A 16,426-nucleotide genomic window follows, 5' to 3' on the forward strand; every position below is an offset into this window, starting at 1 on the left:
GACTGGGGTTAACATTCCATCCTGGTATTTAAGTTGTGAAAGCTTTATTTCAGCTGACAATGGGTATAAACACTATAACAAGCATGTATTGCCCGAGCATCCGAACCATTTTCCAACAATCGAAAGTTAAAAGAGTAATAAAAATGTTGTTGTAACTTGTTACAGTTTGCTTGAGATCCCCCACAACACTCAGATTTCTGAATTTCGAGTTTCGTAAACTAAACTATGGCTAATGTGTTTGATAAACTAAACAATGCAAGAGTGGGGAAGATAGGAAAATAACGCCATGCTAAAACTTCAAACCGATGGCATTCAGGGGCTGCGGTAGTATATGATGTCGACACAATCATCTAGGATTATTAAAGTATGAGTTGAAATTGTGGCATTTGCAATTTCATACCAATCATATCAGTCCAGTTGAAGTCCCCATGCCGAAGCTCAGAAATGTAATCTACAATGTACAAACACATAATTGACAAGTCGTTAAGTCGGTTATCTGGTTGATCAATTGATTGTAGTAAAAAATAAAGACTAGAAAAGAATGGAAAAAATATTTACCACATTAATGACCTTGGCTTGGAATGGAACTGCCACTTTCAAATCATCAGCCAGCTCTGCACCACCACCTCCCAGTGGCAGCAGCTGCTTTGTTTTCAGAATCTTTAACTTCCTTGCCCCTCCATCATTGCTTGCATCAATATCTGGACTCACTTCAGAGGTGTTCGACACACAATGCTTTTGCAGCCATCTATCAGTTTCCCAGAGGACATGCATGATGCTTTCTCGTGCAGCATAGCCATGGCTCTCGCAGGGCAGAATGACAAGGCGACAAAGTGCTCCATGACCCTTCAGAGCTTGAAGAAACGATCCGACTGGCATTGTATGGATTTTCCCAACAAGTAAGCAAGCAAACAAGTAACAAAGTGATCTATAATAAGCCAAATAGCTTAAATTTTCAAGGATCTAAAAAGAACTGTGAACAGGTTTGCATTTCTAGAAGATGGAGCGAGCAAATAAGAGGTAGGAGAGAGCTATCTAACTTCACATAATTCAACAAATAGATAATCGGGGACAAAATAAATTTTGTTAGTGAATTTCTGTGGGCGATTGGATAAATCTGGTAGAACATCAAAAGAAGGACCACATATGACGGTACGGAAAGCCATACCTGCATGGTAATGTTCCAGGGTTGTTGTCTTCTTCTCCATGGATAAGCAAGATAGGCTTCTTGATTTTATTTGCAGACTGAATGGCTCATCTCTATATAGGTATTAGTTGCCGCCCAAAGTGTTCTATCCTCATGCTAGACCAATGAAATGTAGAAAGCCATAAATCCGTCGGAATAGAAATGAAGAGAGGAAAGAGAGGATAGAAATAGGCATTGCAGTAAATATACTTAAATGCTCTATTTCAATACCTGAAAACCAAAGGTGTAAGGGTTCTGTTGTAAGCTCCAGACCGAGCAATCCCACAAGAGAAAAAGGTGAGGAGCATGTGCTAGAAGATTTGCAGTCATGAATGCTCCATAGGAATGTCCCCCTACAGCAATTTTGTTAGGATGAACTACCTAAATACCATGCAGCACCAGAAATGCTCAATCAGAAATTACAATCAGTATCTGCGACTCATAGATGATAATATGGTAGAAGATACGCACTCCACGTCGGATAACTTCCTCAACAGCTGCCTCTGCACTTGAAACCAGTTGCTCTACATACCTACACAGATAGTGATATGATTGGATATATATACACAAACATACACAAATGTGTATATTTTTCATACAAGTAGTTGCTTTACCTATCATTCGCTTCTTCATCCCCTTCACCAATTATTGGTATTGTTGGCCCAGATAAGATAGCAAATCTGCAAAGCGGAAAATATTACCATAATTTAGTCTAGTGGCACCCAGCTGAAAAGTAAAAATGCATGGTGTATATAACAAATATGAAGAGAATAATTTCATGCCTTCTAACAAGCCAAAGGAGAGCTGATGTTGGACCTATGCCTGCAAACTCATTAGGAACCACGAACTTGTCCGCTGCATCTTTGCTTTTAAATTCCCCGGGTAAGACCAAACCAGGCATGGAAGGGGGCCATCTTTTGATGGATCATATCCTGGTGGCAGTACAATGTTGCAGTAAGTTGAACCCCATCCTTTCTCTGGTACCTAATCATCTCTTTCTGCAATGATGCAACTGTGGATATGGATGAGGGAAGTCTGTGATCTGACATGATTTCCTATCTGGCCAATTTTGAATGTATATTGAGTATTCTCAGTTTTTGACTCTTAGAAGTAAGAATCTTCAGGTCATTAAGGTGTATAACCCCTTCTTTCTGATCCGACATCAAAGCAACAACACTCTCATATACTTCTCTTTGTCACTCTCCCATATTCGATCTTTGCTGCCAGTATTTCTGGAAGAATTTGATTTAGATCACAATGGTCGGTAGACCCACAACATGAACACACAAAAGAAAGGTTAATTCTTAAACACTTACATGTCAAACAAATCAAGGAAAGGGATGTTCCCCTCTGGTGTAGCACCATTTCCATTCAGCAAAACATAAGTTCTGTCATCATTTTCTTTCCTTAGCTTAGCTATCACATAAGTCCCAGCAGGGGTTCTCCTCAGCATTGGAGACCAGGATCAGAGTACACATCCTCAGATGACCTATCAAAGAGTATGCGTGGACTCACATCTTTTGATCCAGGAGATATTACCCAGGTTCTTGTTCGACGTGTCTTATACCATGACTCATAGACCAGAGCCAGTGAATCATCGCACCACGAAATCCCTCTGTCAAATGAAGAATCATGAGTATCAGATAACATTGTTAAAAGTTTACTGGTATTTTCATACAAAACAGTAGTTTGCCATTAACTTCTGTAGTCTGCATTGTGTTTGAAGTTTATTTCCAGCAAGCAGAACTTGATGAACTACTCAACACTTAAAACGCTTATCAATCCCTTTGCCATAAACTATAGAGTAGAGAAGATGCATACATGGAAGTTGAGTTATAAATGCATGCTAAGAAAAAACTTTATCCCAACATTTACTAGAGGAACTCAAATATAAACATAAGATTGGTTAGTAGCAATTAAGTTTAGTACGTCCCTCACTCCATCTATTACAAATCTTGACTCAATTTTAGAATTCCAGTAATTTGATGATATAGTTTTGACATCAGCAAGCAGTCACACAAAGTTCATTCACCAAGGTTTTGACACATCATTGCAAATACACCAGCAAGAAAGGCCAGCTATATTCATAGAGTTAAATCAATATAAATAAACCAATGAAGATAAATTTAAGAAATATAACATGTAAACCTACCCATAGCGAAGATCAAGTTTGTGTAAGATTTGGCTGTTCACCTTCTTGCGGCTTTGCAGGTTGTGTATAAATTATATCACGTGGCGAAACTTCCACTTTTGCATCGCCTTCATCTTGTGTCTCTGCCCTAAAAACCTCATCAGAGTCAGGGAACAAGAACTACATACAGAAACTTCATGATGAAAAGCTTATATTTTATCATTGAGGTATGGGAGGGGTTAAATCAAATCCATTCATGTTGATAGCACAATTACACCTAGCATCTTTCATGTTTCCATTATTTCACAAAAGTGTAGCACTCTGGCTTTACAAAAATACTTAAAAGTTGGACCATCTATAGTCACATATAATTACATCCAATTTCAACTTTATAAATGCATAAGTGAGAAAATAATACAGATACATACCAGTATAAAGTTGAAGGCTTATCTGCTCTCCAATTGATTGACCTCATCCCTTTTCTTACACTATGAATGCAATAGGAATGTCCTCTGCAATGGGCAAGTCGCAGAGTTCTCTAACAAATTTCCCATCAGCTGTCCACACATCCACTTTCTTGGGAACCTTGCACATGGTACAATAAAGGAATACGGCCTATGAATTGAACTAATCAAAATGTACTTCGACTCAGGGGAAGGATCCATAGATGTGTAAACAGCCGGGGAACCAACCTCCTTCACTGTGCCATCTAAGGAAGCCAAGACAAGTTGGGAAGTGGCATAGTAATCAAATAATCCTCATCATACTCATCCTTCAGCAAATCCTGGAATGTTCTAACTTGAACGACAGTTTTCTGCTCATTGGATTGAATCTTGGGGCCAGAAGGAACTAAAGGTTTCTTTGGTGGGTCTCCTCGAGACATAGGAATAGTACAAACTAAGAGGGTAGAGTTATCTACCCAAACATAATTATCAAACACTGCATTCAGATAAATATCCGGTGACTGAAACAGTGGCCTAGCTGTTCCGGTCTCTACATCAGCAACCCACACTCTAAGCTTACTAGAACTACTCTCATCTTCCTCAAAACGAACACTGAAGGCCAAATGTTTACCATCATTTGACCAAGAAACAAAATTAATCATAGCACCATCAGGGAATCCTCCAACCTCTTTCTCAGATCCCAACGAGCCATCAGGCATCAGTTGATGGATTCCTATGCCAGTGTAGAAAGACATCCGGCTCCTCGTGTTGCATTTCCCGTCAATTCGAATACCAGCAAGCTTTTCCTCGGGTCTCGCTAGTTCCGCCAACGGAGGCAAAGATCTCCGCTTGAGAAACATAATTTTATCCCTTAATGGCGAAAATGAAAGCGCGGGAGTCGGCGGAGCGTCAACGATATCTCGAATTTCCGGCGGCGGGACACGATACTTAACTCCGATTGCAACATTCTCTAAAATCAAATACAGAATTGAAACTTTTTTAAGTAACTAGCTTGAAACTGAAATTAAAAAAAAATCCAGCACAAAAAGAAGCTAAATTCCCGGAAGTGCAACAAAAAAAAAGTACCATCGTCTTCTTCAGTGAAATTCACGGAAGCAGAGCCATCGCCAGCGGTGCTGCTGTCTTCAGTGAGAGCCGAGTTGACAGGGACGAGGCGGTTTAACCGGGTAGCGGTCATGGGCGGATTGAAGACGTTTCTAGACTGAGTTCTCAGGTGGACGGGTGAGCGGAGGTAAGAAGAAGGGAATCGAGCGTTACCGAGAGAAAAGGATAAAGGAGACAGCACGAAGAAGTGAAAGGAGAGAGGCTATGTAAACTTCGTAAAGCCGAATCATTTTTTTATTGGGTAAACTACTCCAATGGTCACTAAATTTATGGGTCAGTTCTCGTTTTCCCTAATGATGTTTCAAAAATTACAAATAGGTAACTAACGTTATCGTTTATTACAAATTGGTCACTCGCCGTTAATAGGTAATCCATGTTATTTATATATTTGTTCAATTTGATCATAGTTTTAATAAATTAAAATATATTTATTTTTAATTCTTATAAATACTGATATATTTTTATACAAAATAATTAAATGTTTTTTAGTTATAAAAATAAAAAAAATTAACATGATGATATTATTATTATTGATATGATGAAAAATTAATAAGCACATAGGTCATGAAATTGTTTAGGTAATAATCCAAAGTGACTCGTGATGATATCATCGGCACCAAGAAATTTTTTGAAGCCCCTCCCTCTTCCATGATTCAAGAAAAAAAACTTAATTTCCAAATAATTTTTTGTATAGAATTTTAATTTAATATTACTTGAAGTGATCTGAAAATATAAAATTCTAATATTCAAGCTAATAATAATATACCATACAAAAGTTCCATAACATGAAATGATAAATTTGTGAATGCACATTTATGTATTTCCCAAAAATATGTTATACCAAACCACGAGGAAATACATGAATACCAATAATGTTAAGGGACTCTCAATAAGACTGCATAAATCTATTTATGAAATATTTACAAGCATTAGAAATCGAAATCTCTATGATTTTTTTTTTTTGCAGATAAAGGCAATCGAAGCTGAAAAAAGAATTAGCTATAGGCACCAATTTACACCACCTAAAGAATTCATCGTGTTTAAAGTAAATGCGGTTGTATCATCGGATATAACACAAGCTGAAAATTTGCTTTTCCTCGGGCAGAAGCAAGACCTTCGGCTAATTTATTTTTATTATCTCGAATATATCCTTCGGATGGATTCAATTTGTTTCTTCTTGTGGTTGAAATGAATTCTATCACAAATCTATAACGAACTAATTCGACTTGATGATTATCGGAAGAAGAAAATCTTCATTAGTTACTCAATCTACAAATCTCTCGGAATATTCACCAATGATATCATCACGAGTCACTTCGGATGCAGTTCGGTCCATTCCCTAAACAATTTCACGACCTATGTGCTTATTAATTTTTCATCATATCAATAATAATAATTAAATTTACAATTCATGTTATGATAAAATTTAATTTAAAAGATTTAATGACAAATTAAATTATAAGATTATTCAGAAAATGAACGACTTTTTAAAATTAATTTTTTAAAAAATGTATGCACCCGAGTGAAAAAAATTTTCTTCACAAACAATATTTTAATATTAGTATTTATTTAAAAAAAATAAAAAAATGGGGAAGAAAAAATGTTAATTTTATTTAAAAAAAAGTTAACTTCTTTTATAACTAATTTTAAAATTTTGATTTCCTTTTTTTTTAAATATATCATTATTTATAAGAATTAAAAATAAATATATTTTAATTTATTAAAACTATGATCAAATTGAAAGAATATATAAATAATATGGACTATTTGTGTAATTATACCATCCATGTAAGCATGTTAACTGTTATTAATAGACCACATGTGTTTTCCGTCACGTCTGTTAACGGCAAGTGACCAATTTGTAACAAACAATAATGTTAGTGATCAATTTGTAACTTTTGAAATATCAATGGTGAAAACGAAAACTTACCCAAACATTAATGATATTGGAGTAGTTTATCCTTTTTTATTTTGATATGACTAAAAGTTGAACTTCCCAATTTTATTTAAAAAAAAAGGAAAATAAAATAAAACTAAAGTTGCACTCTAAATATTTTTCTTTAATTATGTCTAAATAAAATTTTAGGTTTAAATAATTGAGTTTGTAGAATGTATATTATCAATGATTAAAAAAATTTGTATATATTGATGTATTAGTATAACATGTAAAATCAATGGTTTACAGTGAAAAATTAGATAATTAAGTTGTCAATATGTAATTCAACTGTTTTAAATTGAATAAAAGATTATTAGCCTATTGGATTTATGTTAAATGATAGATAAAATTTTTATAATGATAATTGGAAGAGAGGGTTATTAAGAGAGAGAAGCCTTATTTTCTATAGAAGTTAAGTTATATATTTTGAATACTTGACGATCATTGTGAGATGAGACATAATATTCAAAAAAATATATGTTTCATATATGAATTCATCAAAATTATATGAGTTGTTAACTACTGGACCATGAAAATAATATGATACATGTCGTATATGATTAAGAAGATATTATACAATGATATGATTAAAAGTATAATATTATTTTACTAATATATTTTATTTTAATAATGATAATTTTGTTTTAATAGTTTATGCATGAAATTATTTTTACTCTCAATAAACGAGTTAAAATATTTTAGACATCAAACTATTTTATTCCTAATAATTTAATTGTTTTATAAAAACAAGGAGATGTCGTTATTTCATTTCATATATAAACCTTATTAGTTTCATCATGTCATTTTCATTTACCTCCTCTTCCCCTAATAATTGATAAAAAAATATTTAAATGACGTGATGTATGATTTGTTATCTAAAATTATGATGCGTGTTATCAATAATTTTGTCGTAAATTTCTTATAATTTGGCTCAACTTAATAGACCTTTTTGCCATTTGTACCAAATAATTGTACCTAACCAAAAAATTCTATATTTGCGCCAAACAAAAATAAAATTGTAAAAACCGATAGGTCTTTTTGTAATTTGGAACTTTTGGGGGGTCCTTTTGGACAAATAACTGTCTTCGAATTGTGTCGTATATAAGGAACGACAGTGCACCAAAATAGCGTGCCGCCACGGTGGTGAGTTCAACGCCAAGTCATTCATTTGCCTTGCCTGCGAAAAATTTCACTCAGTTTATTACCATTTACCGATCCTAAACCAAAATCTAAGTCTTTCTGATTCGCAGATAGAAAATCAATTGCAGAAAGAGCAGAAAATGGGGACGGATGATGTTCCTTTGGACGACAAGGCGAAGAGAATGAGAGATCTGCTGTTGAGCTTCTACGCTCCAGATCCTTCTTCGACAAACAACGCTCCTTCAAACCCCCGGCACCTTAGACGCTATCAACACCACCTCTTTCGATGCCGATCAGTACATGAACCTTCTTGTAAGTTCCAAATGATTTTGATCTGAATCACGGATTAAACTTTTAACTGAGTTCTACTACTAGATTTATAGATATCAACTGTTCTGAAAGAAGTTCGTGGTTTGGATTAGATTAGTTACGGTTTAGGTTGGATCTTTAGTTAATTTGATCCCTTATAGCATGGATCGGATTGAAATGTGTAGATTCAAAAGTCGAACATGGAATCGCTTCTTCAGAGGCATGTTGAAATGGCAGCGGAAATTAAGAATATCGATACGGACTTGCAAATGCTAGTTTACGAGAACTACAACAAGTTTATCAGTGCCACGGATGCAATTAAACGGTAACTTCTTTCAATTCTTATAATGGACTCCTAGTTTGTGAAAAATGGTAGGGTTTGTCAACATTATGTCTTTCTGTAGAGATTCTGCTATTCCGTTTGATTCAGAAGATTTTCAATGTGGTAGCAACTGTTGTTTGTTCGACCAATTTAAGTGAACTATTAAGTTCTTAGTCAATCACTGTTTAAGAACCCCAATGCGTGTGTACTAAAACTTTGCTTTTAACAGGATGAAAAGTAATATTGTAGGCATGGAAGCAAATATGGAACACCTTCTTGACAAGGTGTGTTGGAATATTTATCATGTCAGCTCTAGTTGAATTTTTTGTATATGTATTAAGAAGAAACAAGGAAAGGGAATGCTCAAAGCAGATAATTTTTTCCTTCTTACATTTTTATAATTGTAGATAATGTCAGTGCAATCTAAAAGTGATGGGATCAACACTTCTCTTTTTGAAAAGAGAGAAAATATAGAGAAGTTGCATCGGACACGTAATCTTCTGCGTAAAATTCAGGTATTAAAATTGTCAAATTTACCTGGTGATTTGTGAGTAATGTGACAGCTGCCCTAGGATTGACTTGAAAACATGTTAACTGGGTGTAACATTTGTGAGTGATGCAATAGTTTATAGAAGTTTAACTTATTGCCCATGACAAACTTTTTGGTTTTAGATTTTTCAGCTTAGCATTAGAAAGTAGAAACTATAGGAAAAAATTTCAAGTAGGATGGCTTTAAAATTACTTCCTGTTTATATAATCGATTGTTAGTTACTCAAAACTTGTCTTGTTCGGAGAAGAACAGTTCATTTATGATCTGCCTGCTAGACTTGGAAAGTGCATCGAGTCAGAAGCATATGCTGATGCTGTCAAGTTCTACACTGGAGCAATGCCAATTTTTAAGGTCATTGTTGTTTACCTTGTCCATTTTCTATTTTAATTCTTCATTGTTACATAAGTTTGCTTTCATGTCAAAATTTTCTATTCAAAATATTTAACGCACACCATTGTTTCTCTTACCAGGCATATGGAGACTCATCATTCCAGGATTGTAAACAAGCATCTGAAGAAGCAATTGCTATAATAGTAAAAAACTTGCAAGTGTGTCTCTTCTTTTCTTATGCATGTATGGTGATTTATTGTGGATAAAAGGAAGTTATTAATGTTTTTCTGAAAATTATATTCTCAGGGAAAGTTGTTCTCAGATTCTGAATCCATTCAAGCTAGAGCTGAAGCAGCAGTGCTTTTTGAAGCAGTTGGATTTTCCGGTTTGTACTCCAACTTTCAGATTGAATATCTTGTTGGTTTTGTGGAAGTTAAAATGCAGCTTAAAAACTAAACGAACATGCTTGGCTTTACTCAATTTGAAATGAATCAGCAAAGGGATGTAAATAATTCCACTCTTTCCCTCCCTGTCTTGTTAAAATATTTGAACTTTTGATTACTGAAAGCCTTTAAAACATGTGGCAAATATATTTGACTTACAGTAATATTACTTTGTAAACAAGCTTTTGAAATCACTTCATGTATCTGTTTGACAAATATTCTTATGCATGACCTGGATTATCTGTATTTGGGCAGGTGGATAGTTTACAGGTAAAACTGCTTGAAAAGTTAGAGCAATCTCTTGGAGACCTTCAGCTTAAAACAGAAGATATTGAGAATGCATCCATGGAGTCTAATGATCCTAAACAGGGAAAAGTTTCTAACTTGGTTCATATTACTGCTCATGAGGTAATGAACTAGCTTTTTTTTTTTAAAAGAAAAATCTTTATATATGGCTTGTTGGATAGGTCTTCCCTGACATCCCTTAAAATGTAAAAGAAGCTCGGGGAGTGGGGAGGGGGGGAAACTGTCATCTAGATAGATTAATGAGGACTCTTGTTTCCAATTATTTAAAATTAGGGTTCTGTACGTGGGTTCGCAGAGGCTATCAGTGCTTATCGAGTAATATTTCCCGAATCAGAAGGGCAACTTATTAAACTTGCTCAAGACTTGGTTGTCAAGTAAGCACATCTTAATCAGATATCCCATTACAAGTTGTATCTCTATTGTTTCTCTGAATGCAAAGCATGGAACCATTTTACTCACTTGTCGCCTTTCTTTAGGCACTTTGAAACTACTGAGCAATATGTAAAGGGACGGATTTCTTGTGCCAATCTCCTGGGTATTCTTCGTAAGTAGTGTGCATTTGGTTTTTCTCACCTGTTTTTCATGATTACAGTAATGGTTCTCCTAATACCAAACATTATTAATAAAAAATTCTATCATTATCTACAAATGCACATTTTACAAGTGTCTGAGAGCCATATAATTTTTATCTTCCTTGACATTGGAGATGTCTTTAGCATTTTGTATTTGATAGAGGAAAGAGAGTGCCCTAGATGTTAGTACTTGTTGAGCTTATGTCTCAACTAGAACTGAGGCTTCTTTGTGTCCATGAGAAAATCGATCCTTGATACCAGTATATGCTTGAAATTTGTTTATTTTATTTTTTTTGGAATAATTCAAACAATGCATTCATTTATAGTATTTATTTTCTTTGTATTTTGAATCTTTGATTTGTTTAACCTTTTTCTTATTGATTGCTAAATCCTTTGCAGGGACTATTGGGACAGATGTGCTTCTAATGGATGAAGTGTTAAGTGAGGCTGTTCTACCTGGTTTTTCTCTGGAGGTTTCTTGAATTTCATTTGAAACCATTGTATTTTTAATCTATATTTCATATCTTTATCCTCTAATCCACGAGTAAATATATACTTTGTTTTCATACCAAGGATGATGCTCCATCTAATGATACTCTATGTGGTCTCAGGCTGCCCAAATTGCTCTTAAACAGCATGTTGCCAGCACATTTAATTACTTCTACAGGACATATCAGGTTTTTTTTTTGTTGCAATTTCTGCTTTTGAAAATATTTTACACTTTTGGAGTTTCAAATCACTTAGAATAATAAAATAGTTGCAGTCTACTCATGATGGGCATGCTATTGCTTTTACCCATTTCCTGATAGAGGTCCAAAGAAATCTCATTAATCTATTCTCAATTTTTAAAAGTTCCAGTTCACTAGAAATCTAATTATGTAATTAACCTAAAGCTAGCTTAAGGAGAATCATATTTACGATCGGCCACTCAACTATTGCTATTCTAGAATTAATATCTGTAGGTTCATCATTAATTCTTTCAAAGGCATGTTAAGTTGACAGTGTATGAAAACAAGGGGTGCACTAAGTGTTAAACCATACATATTTCTAGATTCTACATGAACTTCTAATTTTGAAAACTGATTGTTTTTTATTGATGTAGATTTATCTAATGAAAATTACCTTAGAAGTCTGAGTTCATTCTGTTCAATTTGCAGATGCCCTTCTGAGAGTAAATGTTAATTCAAAAGAGGCAGTAGAGGAGCACCCCTTGCAAGTTGCTTTGGAAGCCAGCAAAAAAGCTGTGCTTCAGGGAAGCATGAATGTCTTACTGGTAACTCATTAGATGATGGAGCAACTCTTGTTTTATGCATGGAAAAACAACTCAAACTTGCATCCCTATGCTTTTCATGTAAATAATGGTAGTCCATTTTTATGTTGCTTCTCTGCATATCTCTTACTAGGATGCATATAAAGACTTTGTAAAGGCCTGGAATAATTTCTAGATTGAAAATGGCCTCAATCTCTGCTTGTCATTTTTGGGTTATATATTGCTGTTTTTCTTTTTGCCCCCAGGCTATTTTCTTCTGCATCTTTTATATTTTCATTATTCTTTTGCATAATAATTTTTAATGTAAATGCAGTGTATTCTTTGCATTTCACTTTAATCTATTTACTACTGCAGGATTTCCGCCAACTTCTGATGATGACCTAGGGTTGTTAGTTCAATTGAGAGATTTCATAATTGATTGGGTTCAAGAAGGATTTCAGGACTTCTTTAGGGCTCTTTATGATCATTTTCTCTTGCTTTCGGGAAGAAAGAGTTCATCCAGTCAAGATCAAGGTTTGAGAGAAGGAACATGGTGAAAAAGTTCTTGCTGGTCTTGTCCTGGTTTCTGGCTCAACTTTCCGTTTTCATTGAGCAAACTGCCATCCCTAGAATTACCGAGGTTTGACCTAATAATTTGATCTTACCAGCTGACAGTCATTTCAAAATGTGAAGTGGAATAATTCTAGTACTTTCTCCTCTTTCTGGGCTTCAGTCATATTTTTCATGTTTTATTGTTAGGAAATAGCTGCTTCCTTCTCTGGTGGCGGTGCTCGAGGCTATGAAAATGGTCCTGCTTTTGTTCCAGGAGTGATATGTCGAATATTTCGATCAGCTGGTGAAAGGCTTTTGCTTCATGTAGGAATTCTTTCTTTACTTTTGAAAATTTAGAACTTATTGCAACTGTGGGATGTGTTCTATCCCATTTCAATTCATCAGTTTGGAAAATTGATGATTTGATGCCATGCCAGTTTTCTCAAGGGAGCGCATAAGTTTAAATTGATGGTTTTATTATTTGGCATTTGATGGAGCATTCGAGATATCTTTTTCCTTTTTCAAGCAAGGCAGGTATCTCATTGTTAACAGTTCATTTCATTTTGCAGTATATAATATGAACTCAAAAGGTATCAACTCTTCTAAGAAGAGGTTTACAACACCAAACTGGGTCAAGGTTAGTAAGCTGTACTATAATTCGCCATTTTGAAAGAAATTCCTGCTACAAAAATGATTCAACATTAAACTTCTCAACAATTTTTTGTTTTTAATATTTGCAGCACAAGGAACCTAGAGAAGTTCATATGTTCGTTGATTTGTTTCTTCAAGAGGTTAGCATTCATATAAATTTTTCAGTGGACGATGATATAGATTTCAATTCCTTTTCCTGTACATTCTTCTAGATGCATAGTGCTTAACCTCAAGTTTCTCTATACTAGTTGAAGGAAACAGCAAGTGAGGTGAAGCAGATTTTGCCTCAAGGGCTCGCGCGTAAGCACCGGCGCTCTGACAGCAATGGAAGCACTGCCTCATCCCGGAGTAACCAATTACGAGATGATAAAATGACTAGGTCAAATACACAGAGAGCCAGGAGCCAGCTCTTAGAAACACATCTAGCAAAATTGTTCAAGCAAAAAGTTGAAATTTTTACTAAAGTTGAACATACACAGGTATGACCTATGAATGATTGTGCTAGTAGAAATATATCCAGTGCTTCTGTTGAAGCAAAATGAAGTGGGTTTTCACTCTTGCAGGAGTCTGTTGTAACAACCACAGTAAAACTTTGCCTTAAAAGCTTGCAAGAATTTGTCAGACTCCAGACCTTTAATCGAAGTGGTTTCCAGCAAATTCAACTGGATATTCAATTCTTAAGGACTCCTTTGAAGGAGACTGTTGAAGATGAAGCGGCGGTTGACTTCTTACTTGACGAGGTAGTAGAAATATTACAAACTTTGATATTTCCATATCCCATAACTAGTGATAACAAAAATGAAGGCGTGGGTGTTATTTCTGTTTGTTAGGTGATTGTTGCTGCATCCGAGCGTTGTCTTGACCCGATTCCTCTAGAGCCTCCAATTTTGGACAGACTTATACAAGCTAAGTTAGCAAAATGGAAGGAACAGAATCCAATTACCACCTAGAAATTGAAAAGTGAAAATGGTAAATGGCACTGATTGATTGTTGCCTGGACTGAATTTTCTAGATGTGATTCAGTGGTGGAAGGGGAAGGTTCATACTCATCCCTAAAGAGATTCATGTTCAGTTGGCTACTGCACACATCTTAGAATACATCGAAACCGCGTTTGTAACCAGATGATCTGATTCAACTCGGTTTCTGATTGTATGACTCAATTGAATCATTTTTTAAATAAGTCAGCTTATGTACAACAACAAATGCTTCATAGCGCTTCTCGTCTATCATGGATATCTCATATACATTAAAATCATTACGTCTTCATGAAAGTTGCTTCGATCCACTTTCTTTTACTTGTGTTTTCGAATTTCCCTTTATACTTGACTGCAGAAGACTACAGATTTGCACGCAATCCAAGCTTTATTTTGCAGGAAAAATAAACATGATTATTATTGGTAATCTTATATTATTTAAACAGATTAGGTATTAGTTAACTGGGATGGAAGTGCAGAAGGGTTATATAAGTCGATGTTCAAATGAATTCTCCGATGAGGAATGTTTCCTCAATTTTGAACCAAATTAATTTAGACCTGAATTCGATCCAACCTCATCCTTCAAGTTCGGATGGAGTCTCCCCAGAACCGGGTCGAGACAAAGGAAGTCACTTCAATTCAGATCCAAAGTCCAATTGTTAGCCTGCGTCCCCCTGACAAATAGTTGAGTTAAAATTAATGTTGATGTGGGCTTCATACGGTTAGTGCAGGCATACTAATTAGAGTCCTTAAATTTGTTTGGTTTCATGTTAATCAAAATTATTTCTTTCAATTATAGTACCCTTCTTGCAGATCAAATTGCAGCGGTACATGTTTTACAAATCCTAACATAAAGATACACCATGAGATCAATCAACCATTGCTTTTTCTTTGGATATTTTCAATGACTTCCATCAGTTCTTCCGACTTCAAAGGTTTAACCAGGTGAGCATCCATCCCAGTTTCCACTGCCTCCTCGCCATCTGTATGAGCCGTTAACACGATGATTGGGATATGAACACCATATTTTTCCTCCTCTGTTCTAATTAGTCGCGTCGCTTCGTAACCATCCAATGGGAACATCTATCGAAAAGCGTACCAAAGTAATATCAAAGCTCAATCTCAAATTACCAGGTGTTAAAAGTTATGCAGTTATGAGAAATCATATACATTACCCGACAATCCATTAATATTTTAGTCATAAGGAAGACCTTTTGTCTGAGTTCTGAGACCACTACAAACTAGTTCTACAGCTTCATTTCCATTTACACAGTTCTCAACATCAGCGCCGAGCTGTCTAACAGTAGTTGTAGCAATGAAGCTTAGCATTTTGTTATCCTCGGCAATCAAGATTCGTTTCCCGAACAACGGCTTCCCAGTACTCGAATCGGCATCATGTCGACGAATCGGAGATATTTTTGACGTCACCATACCATGAGTACGAACTAGTGAAGGCGAGGAAGAGGAACGTTTCTTGCTATACCGCTCATCACTTGAGCTACCGTATTCTAGTATCTCCACACTATGCTGAGAATTTCTCAACCTTGCTTTGTTATAAGCATGCTTTGAACTTTCTGGATTACCTGAAACTCCCTGTGACGAGGCAGCTCCGAATTCGGGAAGCAGTTTAATGACTCGATGCAAACGAGAGCCATGGAAAGGCTGTAACAGAAATTCATCACCGGGGTCGAGCCTTATCGGATTGATCATACGTGCGGTCGGTTTGTCTAACCAGACCACCTTACAACATGTACTCTGAAGACCTCTTCGGAATTCAGCCACAATCCTCCAGAGCTCGAAAAACTGCCCTGCATTGACATCAATCACAAGTAGTATGAAGCTCAGTGCATCCCGTCTTCTGTTCAACGGTAACTTAAGGTCATTTCCATCCATGGCACTTAGAGGCATATCCTTGGAACTCAAACTAAAGTTGTCACTCCTGCCACTCATATCTGATTTCCTTGAAGAATGGTGAATTTAGCTTTAATTGTATCTTCTTTAGTGCAGCAGGAAGATAGTTGCATTGATCTACAACTGATACACTTATTCCAAGACCCTCCATAAAATTTTGTGAAACTCTTCGCCTTTTGTTGTTTTGCATAAAGAGAACGACTTGAGATTTGTCCGAAGTTCGAGCGGCAAAGCTTGGACTAGGAGGTTGGATGGCATCACCTCGAGCCTCCTTGTCACCTTTTAAATTGCTGAT

The 16,426-nt window shown here is 35.6% G+C and overlaps 2 protein-coding genes and 2 pseudogenes across 2 annotated transcripts; 1 reads left to right on the top strand and 3 right to left on the bottom strand.

Moving 5' to 3' along the window:
* Positions 1-88: 88 nt before the first annotated feature.
* Positions 89-1,223, bottom strand: LOC120127382 (probable glutamyl endopeptidase, chloroplastic). The gene is made up of 3 exons (XM_039145300.1): positions 1,169-1,223; positions 559-872; positions 89-451 (listed from the first exon to the last, which is right to left on the bottom strand). Exons 1-3 carry the CDS (start codon positions 1,206-1,208, stop codon positions 404-406), a joined length of 402 nt encoding a protein of 133 aa, XP_039001231.1. The 5' UTR covers positions 1,209-1,223; the 3' UTR covers positions 89-403.
* Positions 1,224-1,410: 187 nt separating this feature from the next.
* Positions 1,411-5,118, bottom strand: LOC120127305 (annotated as a pseudogene).
* Positions 5,119-7,970: 2,852 nt separating this feature from the next.
* LOC120127379 lies at positions 7,971-14,212 on the top strand (annotated as a pseudogene).
* An 881-nt stretch (positions 14,213-15,093) lies between these two features.
* Positions 15,094-16,113, bottom strand: LOC120127306 (histidine kinase CKI1-like). Its single transcript, XM_039145235.1, has 2 exons — positions 15,463-16,113; positions 15,094-15,303 (listed from the first exon to the last, which is right to left on the bottom strand). The coding sequence occupies exons 1-2, from the start codon at positions 16,111-16,113 to the stop codon at positions 15,094-15,096; spliced, it is 861 nt and encodes a 286-aa protein (XP_039001166.1).
* Between the last annotated feature and the right edge of the window lie 313 nt (positions 16,114-16,426).

This window comes from Hibiscus syriacus, unplaced genomic scaffold (assembly GCF_006381635.1).
Source record: "Hibiscus syriacus cultivar Baekdansim isolate YM2019G1 unplaced genomic scaffold, ASM638163v2 tig00110467_pilon, whole genome shotgun sequence".
Lineage (NCBI taxonomy): Eukaryota > Viridiplantae > Streptophyta > Magnoliopsida > Malvales > Malvaceae > Hibiscus > Hibiscus syriacus.